The 11,994-nt window shown below is 36.7% G+C and overlaps 1 protein-coding gene across 1 annotated transcript; it reads right to left on the bottom strand.

The window, feature by feature from the left end:
- Positions 1–7,371: 7,371 nt before the first annotated feature.
- Positions 7,372–7,833, bottom strand: LOC309805939 (glutamyl-tRNA(Gln) amidotransferase subunit C, mitochondrial-like; the record flags this gene model as incomplete). Its single annotated transcript, XM_082624316.1, has 1 exon — positions 7,372–7,833. The coding sequence occupies one exon, from the start codon at positions 7,831–7,833 to the stop codon at positions 7,372–7,374; it is 462 nt and encodes a 153-aa protein (XP_082480442.1).
- Between the last annotated feature and the right edge of the window lie 4,161 nt (positions 7,834–11,994).

Genomic DNA, 11,994 nt, shown 5'->3' with positions numbered 1-11,994 from the left:
GTTTTGCTCTTGTCTTTATTTGGAAATTAAGTTCAGTATGGTTAAATGAGGTGCAAATGGATGCCAACTTGACAAGGGGTGGACTGTGGTGGATTTGTATTCTCTTATTTTAACTAAACTGGGACTGCATTTTCAAGAATTCCCTTTACTGAAGAGTTCCAAGTTAGTGGAGGCCACAAAAGATATTTTGCATAAGATAGAGATGGAAGATGGATGTGCAATAGTGAGAGTGATATTAAGTCCATGAGGAGTAACTGGATCCACAATGGACTGAGACCTGCACTGGTGTCTAACTACCATCAAGCATACAACTTGAGTTATGTGGTTGTTCTTTGTCAGGTTGGTAAATGGCACCTGAGACAGATATCAGAGAAACTGAAGGAGGATTTGGTGGAAACTGCAGTAACAGTTTCCTATCTGTTGCCCCACACTAACAAGATGAGCCAGCCCCTGCAGCACGCTTCCCAGTGTAACAAATGTATGACTTGTTTTGCTTCCCTCTACCACTTCAGTCTCCAGCACCAGACACAAAGATAGCAGCCTTACTTATACCTTTAACCAACTCCCACAACTATATACTTTGAAATACTCAGAAAATTACAATCAGTTATTTTGTGTGTGTATGTGTGTGTGTGTGTGATTCCTGGTGGTGCAGATTCTTCTTTTAAAACTGTACTGATTCAAAAATTCAGAAAGTATTAGACTTAATATGAGCAGAATTTGGTGCCCTAATAGGCAAGGTGCTTTGCTTTGAGGCTGTATTAATAATGACATTACAATAGCTAAAATGTATTGTGTCCTTACCATGTGACAAAACTTTTCCAAGTGCTTTATATTAACCTTTTTTTTTTTTACAATATATCAATAACCTTGGAAGTAGGTACTATTACTATCATCACTCTCATTATACAAATCAGGCAACTGAGTTGTACGATATTTAAGTTACATCTCCAAAGTTATATAATTGAAGTGGGGAGCCCACATCAGTCTCTCATCAGCTATCATTGGAAGCCCAAGAGTTGAGCACCCAAGCATCTGCACTAACCACTGTGTTATGGGATGTCCAGTCCAATCCTCCTGAACAATCCGATCTGATTTCCTTCTACATCAGTTAGTGGGCTAGAGGAGGGGGAAATGAGATAATGGGATTATCTGTGTGCTTAACTGTGGTTTAGGGAGTAGGGTAAATTGGTGATAAAAGGAAAGAAAAAGAAGTAGAAGAGGAGAAAATGGTAACAACTTTTAGACTGTGAACATGCAGCCACCAGGGAATGAATAAGCCACTTGTGTAGCCATCTAACCTTGTCTCAGTGGAAATCAAACATTTCCTACAGAGTACATAATATTTTCTCAAACAACAGTCTGGCTTAGTGTGCCAGACATCTGGCAAAAGGCACTATGTTCTAACTTTTTCTGTCCTTGATCTTGTCAGGATTTTAGAATCATCAATTTTCATTCCATATTTAGTACATTAAAATGATTATATCCTATATTTAAACTTACAATCAAATTATTCCTATTCTTAAGGTAGAATTTAATTTAAGAGAATAATAGTTTCAGGGATCAAATTAACAAGATTTTCTTCATCTAATACCTTTGAATTTTCTGGTCAAAAAATCTTTATGTAACATAAAATTAACCATATTAAAGTGAACAATTCAATGGTGTTTAGCACATTCACAATGTTGGGCAACAACTATCTCTAATTCCAAAACATATTATTCCCTCCAAAAGGAAACCTCATACCTATTAAGCAGAGTAATTGTTTTTTATCTTTTGTTTACTTTTTTTTTTTTTTTTTTTTGTGGTACGCGAGCCTCTCACTGTTGTGGCCTCTCCCGTTGCGGAGCACAGGCTCCGGACGCACAGGCCCAGTGGCCATGGCTCACGGGCCCAGCCGCTCTGTGGCATGTGGGATCTTCCCGGACTGGGACATGAACCCGTGTCCCCTGCATCGGCAGGCAGACTCCCAACCACTGCGCCACCAGGGAAGCCCTATCTTTTGTTAAGAAAAAAATCTTATGTGGAAATTTCTAGTTGTTTTTTAAACTCTATGAAAAATATCTCCCCTTCTGCATTGGCTTTTTTGTGCCTCTTACTTACTGATACTAGTATAATCTCCCAATCTCTGACATTTTTTCCAATTTTTGTGTGTAAAATATTAATATCTACTACAATAGATATCCATAACATGTTACGAATATTAATAAATTTACATATGCATTTAATATATCAATACTTTAAGGTTTTCTAAGTGGCATTTAATATATTCATATATTTACATATTTAATTTTAATGTAGTCAAAGCTACCTTTTTCTTTATGTTTTATACTTTCCAATTCCTGTTTTCAAAAATTCCTTCCTATACTGAAATGATAGAAAATATTCTTTTTCTAAAATATTAAGGCTTACTTTTCAAGGTTTTACTCTGAAACATATGTTGTGTACAGTGTAATATAGGAAATAGTTTTTACATATGTAGAGCCAGTTGACTGTGAATCAGTTTTTGATTACCAGTTCCTTCTGTCTGATTTGTTATACTATCTCCCTCCTTTATACGTTGCTGTCTGCCTGTAGGTTAAGAGTGATAACATAAGTTATCTAGTCTAGCCCCCTTACTTCACAGGGTAAACTAACAAGGTCCTGGCCAGAGCACATAGTGTAGAAATGGAAAACTTATTCTTGTCAACGAACAGAGATTAGGCAAATGTCTGGCCAGCAGTCTGGTTCTTGTTACCGTACTTGCTATGTATATTTTGTATACAAAACTACTACCCGTGTTTCTAAAAAGTTTTGATAAAAATATATATGTAAGACTTGAATGATGCTGTAAATATGCTTAATAAGCTAATTAATTTAAAAGAAAAACATTTGCCACGACTTTATAGGTTTACAGGTATAGTCAGGCTGTTTTGTGATGCTCTATATTTTCTCTTACATTTCAAATAAACTACCACATGATGGATAACAAAGGTTTGTCTCCTATTATATTTGGCCTTGGATACAACAGACTTATGTTTGAATTCTAGTTTTCACACTTATTAGCATCATGACTATTGAAAAATTACTGAATCACAGTTTGACCATCTACATTACCCTTAAATAAGATTGTTTTGAGTATTAGTTGAGATGATGTATATCAATAGGGCCTAGAGGCAGAAAGGAAAGCTCTCATGCTCTACCATGATAGCAGAGCCCAACAAGGAGGAAAATACTCCCTCTTCTTGCTTGGCAAGACCTTGAGACAGGCCCAACTTAGCCAATTAAAAACCATGGAGTCTTTGTTTACTATAGCCCTCCTGACTTCCTTTTCCCCTCAGTAAAATAATTCTCCTCTCTGTTTTGTACATGGCTCACCATGGTTGCAGACCCTGAATTGCAATTCTTTCCTGAATAAGATTTTTTTTTTAAAAAAAAATCATTAATTAATTAATTTTTGGCTGCACTGGGTCTTCGTTGCAGTGCTTGAGCTTCTCATTACAGTGGCTTCTCTTTGTTGTGGAGCACGGGCTCTAAGCTCACGAGCTTCAATAGTTGTGGCACGTGGACTTTAGAGCGCAGGCTCAGTAGTTGTGGCACATGGGTTTAGTTGCTCTGCGGCATGTGGATATTCTGGGACCAGGGCTTGAACCCGTGTCCCCTGCATTGGCAGGCGGATTCTTAACCACTGCACCACGAGAGAAGTCCTAAGCTCATTTTTGAAGAAGAAATGACTAGCAGTCTTTTTGTTTTAGGTCAATAATAGTAAACAATTGCTTTATCACAATTTGTTGGGTCGTATATCTTTTCCCTAGTAATTTATAATGTCCCTATGTCAGTTATTGTTCCTTTGTATGTGTGAATTTGTTATGAGTCACTCTAGTCTGTCCCTTTGGTCCATTTGTCATCCCCTGTACCAATGTCAAATTGTCTTAATAACCACAGCTTTATGGTAACCTTGGCTATCTTATAGGTAAATTTCTCCGTCTTATTCTGCATTTCCCAAGAAGCAGAGCCTAAGATAGAAAGCTTATGTACTACAACTTTATTAGGGAGTGCATTTCTGGGAGGAGAAATGAGGGACAAGTGGAGTGAGGGAAGGCTAGGAGGGTGATCTCTTTAGTGTAACTGATTGCTGGACTGTCTTCAAATAAGCCGTATACATTGAATCTCCGACAGTCCATGCAGGGGGGGAAAGAGACTTGATTTATTCATGAGTCATTTATTCTCATGACCATTCATGTTGTCTGTGTTTTGAGGCTGAGCAGAGTCCTATGACTTGGTGTGAACAGGGAAACTCTAAGGCAGGAGGCAAAAAGGATGCAGCAAATGTATGAGCTGAGGCATGGTCCAGTTGGAGCACATATGTGGTGAGATGCAGATGCCTCAGAGCTGGATGAGACAAAAGCCCGGGAGGCTCAGGGAATCTAGAGTGATGCTCACATGTGGCTGATATACCTTCCAGCTTGTTTTTCTTCTGCAAAATATTCCTTGCTCTTTTTTGATTCTTTATATTTAATATGAATGTCAGAATCAGATTATCAAAAAGTACTATTTTGATTTTGATTGGAATTACATTAAATTGATAGATTTCTCTGTGGAAAATTGTCACTTGTATGATGCTTAATCTTTCATATATTTTCCATATATTTTGGTTTTATTAATTGTATTTTTAAAAGGTTTTACCACATTCATCACTAAAGATTTGCAAACTTCTGTATATTATTCCTGCAAATCTGTTAGATTTTTTTGCCACTCTACGTTTTACCCAGAGTACATTTATATATTAGAAATCTAGAAGAAAGAAGAAGACAATCTAAGAAAGTATGGTTAAAGTTCACTTCAGGAAATAACAAATTGGTCAAGTAATATGGAAAGACGCTCATGCTTCCTAGAATAATTTATACTTACCAAGATAACATTTTAGCTATATCATGCATACATATAAAACCTAACAGTAATATATTCAGTTAAGAATGAAACTAAACAAATGATAATTCCTTTGACGGAGCATATACTGGTAAATACATTCAGATAAATTTAACAATTTCTAGTAAATTTAGAGACCTGAAAACATTTCCAGAGAAATATGCATGCGATTAAAAAGACAGAAACAGAAGAGAACATTGTTGTATCATGCTAGAAAATCATCTGAATGTTCATCAACAGCTGAATGGATGAATAAATTATAATATATCCATAATGTGCTATACTACAGGGCAATTTAAAAAAATGATCTCTATTTACATATACCAACAAAGGTGAAGTTCAAAGAACATAAGATCATGGCAAAGAAACAAGTTGCAAAAAATGTGCATGGCATGATAGCATTTATATAAAGCTGAAAGCATACAAAATAGTACAATTTTTCTCAGTGAAAGCAAAATATAGGAGGTAAATGTATGTGACTGTGAATGGTACTGACACATGCAACATAAAGCCTATTTAAGACCTTTTGAAAAGGAGGGCAATGGGATGCAAGGAGTACCTGGTGGACTCAATCCTACCTGTAATGTAATGTTTCATAGTAAAAATTATTTTTTGGTAACTTCATGATAAAGTGCCTAAATTTTAACATACAAAGTGATGTCTACAGAAATATATGTTAAATATTTTCTTCACAATTAATACTCTTTGGGATCAAATATCCTCAGGTTTGTAGACACTCTCAAGAATTATTTAAGTTTTGAGTTATTCTGTACACTTTCTTCTGCAGTTGATTCTGATATCCACAGAAAATGAGGAGGGCATGCTTTGTGTTAAACCTGAGACAAGTGTAAACAACATCATTTTTAAATTCAGCTAGGTGCTCTGATTCCATTCACTCAGAAAGACAGCTGTATCTACATATGCCACTTCCAAATGGGACTGTCCTTTTCTATCTAATTAAGAGGACATTTTATTCTGCCTGACCTATTCCACCTATAGATGGATGCTTGATTTGACATTTACATAATTAATTGGCTACATCTGCTTGCTACTCCTTCCTCACAAAGCTTGGCAGCTTCTCAACTCCAGTCAAACATATTACTTGTAGAAAAGAATCTGAATATTTTCCCAGTATAAACTATTTCCTATCATATGAGCTTTAAATAATATTTCTACACAAAACATGCAGTTTAAACAGGGATATCTGAAGTTACGTCTATACAAATTCTATATTGAATGTTTTTGTAGAGTAAAATATCTTTTCGTTACGAGAATTATTTTTGTAAACATAAACTAAATCTGTTTTTGAAATTTGTTTTCTTAAATCAAGGTGAATTTTAATTTATTTTTATCCTCATTTTATCTGAAAATTTGTTTTTCAACTTTATTTTAAAGAACACTATTAAAGTATAATTGATATGTAAAAAGATGTATTTATCTAATGTTTACAACTGAATGAATTTGAGGTTAAGTATACCCCCATGAAACCAAGACCGCCATGAAGGCTATGAACATATCTATCACCTCCCAAAGTTTTCCCCCCTACTTTTTTATTGTTTTTATCTGGTAAGAGCACTTAACATAAGATCTATGCTCGTAGCAAATTTTTAATATATAATAGAGTATTGTTAGCTATCCCAGGTCTATTTTGATGATAAATTCTTTTCAGAAAGAGAAACTATATGTGTGGCTAGTATCCTTTTTGCATATAATCACTTTGTGAGATGGTGGATGGTTCTAGGTTGGGAGTTTCCAAGCTTTAGTCTACTTTAAGCACTCTTCAGACCTTAGCAGAAGGTTCCCTCTGCTGGGAACAAAATGGGTACCCAGGAACAAATTCAAGTGTGTTTGTTAAAGATAAAAGGCTGGGGGCTTCCCTGGTGGTGCAGTGGTTGAGAGTCCGCCTGCCGATGCAGGGACCATGGGTTTGTGCCCCGGTCCAGGAAGATCCCACATGCTGCGGAGTGGCTGGGCCCATGAGCCATGGCCGCTGAGCCTGTGCGTCTGGAGCCTGTGCTCCGCAACGGGAGAAGCCACAACAGTGAGAGGCCCGCGTACCGAAAAAAAAAAAAAAAAAAAGATAAAAGGCTTCTTAGGTGAACAGAAAGAGCAAATAAAAAGGACAACTCAGGTTGTCACATAGGGATCAGATGCAAAGTCTAACAGTTACATAAATAGAAAAATTCACTTATGTGCAGTTTGGTAGACAGCCTTTTGGGTATGAGATAATGGGGATGACATCTTCCATACTGAACAGCCTGAGAGTAAATACTCGATCTATTTCTTTGGAAACTGGCAATATCCTTTATTTCCATTAGCATCAGGAATTCTTTGCCTTGTTTTGGCTATATCTTTCCCAATTCTGTCTTCAGAAGAGTTAATTACTAAAAAAATACTTGACCATCAATTTTTTTTCAAGTGACTGAAAAAATTGGGACCATTAGTGTTCAGAATATCAAAATACTATCCTTGTGCTTTCACCTGTTTCACCTGTTCATGTGTTCCACTTGTGAACAGGGTACCCCTTCCCAGAACAGCTACTAAGCCGGGTGAAATAGGCTCATGTTCATCCATCTTCGGTAAAGAAATATTACTTTCGGGGTGGAGGGTTGGGATGGGGAGGAAGGCACAGAATACTCCTCCATAACTTGATGTGGAGATTTGTAGTAGTTCTTCTGTACATTCCACCACATTGTTGAACCCCAAGTATAGACATCTGTCCTCCAGTACTGACACCATGGGCTCCACTCTGTCCGTTATCCATGGTGGAGCTGGTCCACAAAGGCAATAGCTTTCTCCAGTTGTGCCGTAGGCTTCTTGGCTGCCCAAGTCCATAAGTGCTAGATGCTGCAGGTGCTCCATCACCTCGACTATGACCTGGCCACATCCCTGTGGACTCTCCTTGGAGATGAACCTCTGGCACATGCTCAATGGTTCCAAAGGTGCAGCCACCTAATACTTTATATTTTAGAGCAGTTTAAAGTTCACAGCAAAACTGAGAGGAATGTACAGAGATTTCCTATATGCACGCTGCCCTCGCACATGCATAATCTCCCCCATTATGAATATCCCACACCAAAGTGGTACATATATAACAATTGATGAACTTACATTGACACATCATAATCACTTCAAATATGTAGTTCATAATATGGTTCACTCTTGGTGTTATACATTCTGTGGATTGGACACATGTATAATGACATGAATGTATCCATCATTATGGCATCATGCAGAGTATTTTCACTGCCCTGTAAATCCTCTGTGCTCTGCCTGTTCATCCCTCCCTGATCCAATCCCTGGAAATATTTTTTGCAAGGTATTTATTATCCTTGAAGAAATCTTTGACTTAGGGTTAGAGTTTTGGTAAAATTATATAACATCTGTCAAATGAAAGTGTTCTGTAAGTGCTTAAAAATCAGTATTCTGATATAAATATATATATGAAAAGATCATAAAGTTAAAAAACAATTACTTGTTGTCTGTTAATATTCTAGCTAGCCTAATATTTTATGCCAACCAAGAACATATACCTTAACTAATATATTTAGAATACACTTTATTCTTTATTATTAAACAATATAAATAATTTCAGAATATTTTAGAATACCAAGTATATTATGCATAAACATAGCATCCATTTTAGTTACATGGGAAACAATCTTTAAGTATATAATTATACAGCACTGGAGAAACACAAGGATTTGTTTGAGAGTGAAAGACCTCTAGGTCTTCAGTGTGCTTCAGAGCTCCAGGGAGGGCAGATGAGTAAGTAAATCAACAGGGGTGCACAGCTTCTAAAATGAAAATTTTGATCTGAATATTTTAGGGTATTTCCCAATTTAACAAAACAGGAATCTATCACACATGTGATTGTGACAGTTCTCCAGATAGTTTGACTCAGAATTTATCATCTTTGTGACCCTGTACCTCACTCAATTTTTTTCTTTACATCTTTATTGGAGTATAATTGCTTAACAATGGTGTGTGAGTTTCTGCTTTATAACAAAGTGAATCAGTTATACATATACATATGTTCCCATATCCCGTCCCTCTTGCGTCTCCCTCCCACCCTCCCTATCCCACCCCTCCAGGCGGTCACAAAGCACTGAGCTGATCTCCCTGTGCTATGCGGCTGCTTCCCACTAGCTATCTTCCTTATGTTTGGTAGTGTATATATGTCCATGCCTCTCTTTCGCTTTGTCACAGCTTACCCTTCCCCCTTCCCATATCCTCAAGTCCATTCTCTAGTAGGTCTGTGTCTTTATTCCTGTCTTAACTCTAGGTTCTTCATGACATTTTTTTTCTTCTTATATTCCATATATATGTGTTAGCATACGGGAATTGTCTTTCTCTTTCTGACTTACTTCACTCTGTATGACAGACTCTAGGTCTATCCACCTCATTACAAATAGCTCAATTTTGTTTCTTTTTATGGCTGAAAAATATTCCATTGTATATATGTGCCACATCTTCTTCATCCATTCATCCGATGATGGACACTTAGGTTGTTTCCATCTTGGGTCTATTGTAAATAGGGCTGCAATGAACATTTTGGTACATGATTCTTTTTGAATTATGGTTTCCTCAAGGTATATGTCCAGTAGTGGGATGGCTGGGTCATATGGTAGTTCTATTTGTAGTTTTTTAAGGAACCTCCATACTGTTCTCCATAGTGGCTGTACCAATTCACATTCCCACCAGCAGTGCAAGAGTGTTCCCTTTTCTCCACACCCTCTCCAGCATTTATTATTTCTAGATTTTTTGATGATGACCATTCTGACAGGTGTGAGATGATATCTCATTGTAGTTTTGATTTGCATTTCTCGAATGATTAAAGATGTTGAGCATTCTTTCATGTGTTTGTTGGCAGTCTGTATATCTTCTGTGGAGAAATGTCTATTTAGGTCTTCTGCCCATTTTTGGATTGGGCTACTTGTTTCTTTTTTGTTATTGAGCTGCATGAGCTGCTTAAAAATTTTGGAGATTAATCCTTTGTCCATTGCTTCATTTGCAAATATTTTGTCCCATTCTAAGGGTTGTCTTTTGGTCTTGTTTATGTTTTCCTTTGCTGTGCAAAAGCTTTGAAGTTTCATTAGGTCCCATTTGTTTATTTTTGTCTTTATTTCCATTTCTCTAGGAGGTGAGTCAAAAAGGATATTGCTGTGATTTATGTCATAGAGTGTTCTGCCTACGTTTTCCTCTAAGAATTTGATAGTTTCTGGCCTTACATTTAGGTCTTTAATCCATTTTGAGACTATTTTTGTGTATGGTGTTAGAGAATGATCTAATCTCATACTTTTACATGTCCCTGTCCAGTTTTCCCAGCACCACTTATGGAAGAGGCTGTCCTTTCTCCACTGTACATTCCTGCCTCCTTTATCAAAGATAAGGTGACCAAATGTGTGTGGGTTTATCTCTGGGCTTTCTATCCTGTTCCATTGATCTATCTTTCTGTTTTTGTGCCAGTACCATACTGTCTTGATTACTGTAGCTTTGTAGTATAGTCTGAAGTCAGGGAGCCTGATTCCTCCAGCTCCATTTTTCGTTCTCAAGATTGCTTTGGCTATTCGGGGTCTTTTGTGTTTCCATACAAATTGTGAATTTTTTTGCTCTAGTTCTGTGAAAAATGCCAGTGGTAGTTTGATAGGGATTGCATTGAATCTGTAGATTGCTTTGGGTAGTAGAGTCATTTTCACAATGTTGATTCTTCCAATCCAAGAACATGGTACATCTCTCCATCTATTTGTATCATCTTTAATTTCTTTCATCAGTGTCTTATAATTTTCTGCATACAGGTCTTTTGGCTCCTTAGGTAGGTTTATTCCTAGATATTTTATTCTTTTTCTTACAATGGTAAATGGGAGTGTTTTTAGATTTCACTTTCATATTTTTAATCATTATTATATAGGAATGCCAGAGATTTCTGTGCATTAATTTTGTATCCTGCTACTTTAACAAATTCATTGATTAGCTCTAGTAGTTTTCTAGTAGCATCTTTAGGATTCGCTATGTATAGTATCATGTCATCTGCAAACAGTGACAGCTTTACTTCTTCTTTTCCAATTTGGATTCCTTTTATTTCCTTTTCTTCTCTGATTGCTGTGGCCAAAACTTCCAAAACTATGTAGAATAAGAGTGGTGAGAGTGAGCAACCTTGTCTTGTTCCTGATCTTAGTGGAAATGGTTTCAGTTTTTCACCATTGAGGACTATGTTGGCTGTGGGTTTGTCATATATGGCCTTTATTATGTTGAGGAAAGTTCTCTCTATGCCTACTTTCTGCAGGGTTTTTATCATAAATCGGTGTTGAATTTTGTCGAAAGCTTTCTCTGCATCTATTGAGATGATCATATGGTTTTTCTCCTTCAATTTGTTAATATGGTGTATCACGTTGATTGATTTGCATATATTGAAGAATCCTTGCATTCTTGGAATAAACCCCACTTGGTCATGGTGTATGGTCCTTTTAATGTGCTGTTGGATTCTGTTTGCTAGTATTTTGTTGAGGATTTTTGCATCTATGTTCATCAGTGATATTGGCCTGTAGTTTTCTTTCTTTGTGACATCTTTGTCTGGTTTAGGTATCAAGGTTATGGTGGCCTCATAGAATGAGTTTGGGAGTTTTCCTCCCTCTGTCATATTTTGGAAGAGTTTGAGAAGGATGGGTGTTAGCTCTTCTCTAAATGTTTGATAGAATTTGCCTGTGAAGCCATCTGGTCCTGGGCTTTTGTGTGTTGGAAGATTTTTTTATCACAGTTTCAATTTCAGTGCTTGTGATTGGTCTGTTCATATTTTCTATTTCTTCCTGATTCAGTCTTGGCGGGTTGTGCATTTCTAAGAATTTGTCCATTTCTTCCAGGTAGTCCATTTTATTGGCACAGAGTTGCTTGTAGTAATCTCTCATGATCTTTTGTATTTCTGCAGTGTCAGTTGTTACTTCTCCTTTTTCATTTCTAATTTTATTGAATTGAGTCTTCTCCCTTTTTTTCTTGATGAGTCTGGCTAATGGTTTATTAATTTTGTTTGTCTTCTCAAAGAACCAGCTTGTAGTTTTATTGATCTTTGCTATCATTTCCTTCATTTCT

The sequence above is a fragment of the Mesoplodon mirus genome, assembly GCF_964341445.2.
Source record: "Mesoplodon mirus genome assembly, chromosome: 6".
In the NCBI taxonomy this organism is placed as follows: domain Eukaryota; kingdom Metazoa; phylum Chordata; class Mammalia; order Artiodactyla; family Ziphiidae; genus Mesoplodon; species Mesoplodon mirus.
The sequence above is the reverse complement of the archived record's forward strand: the minus strand, read 5'-3'. Positions and strand labels throughout refer to the sequence as shown.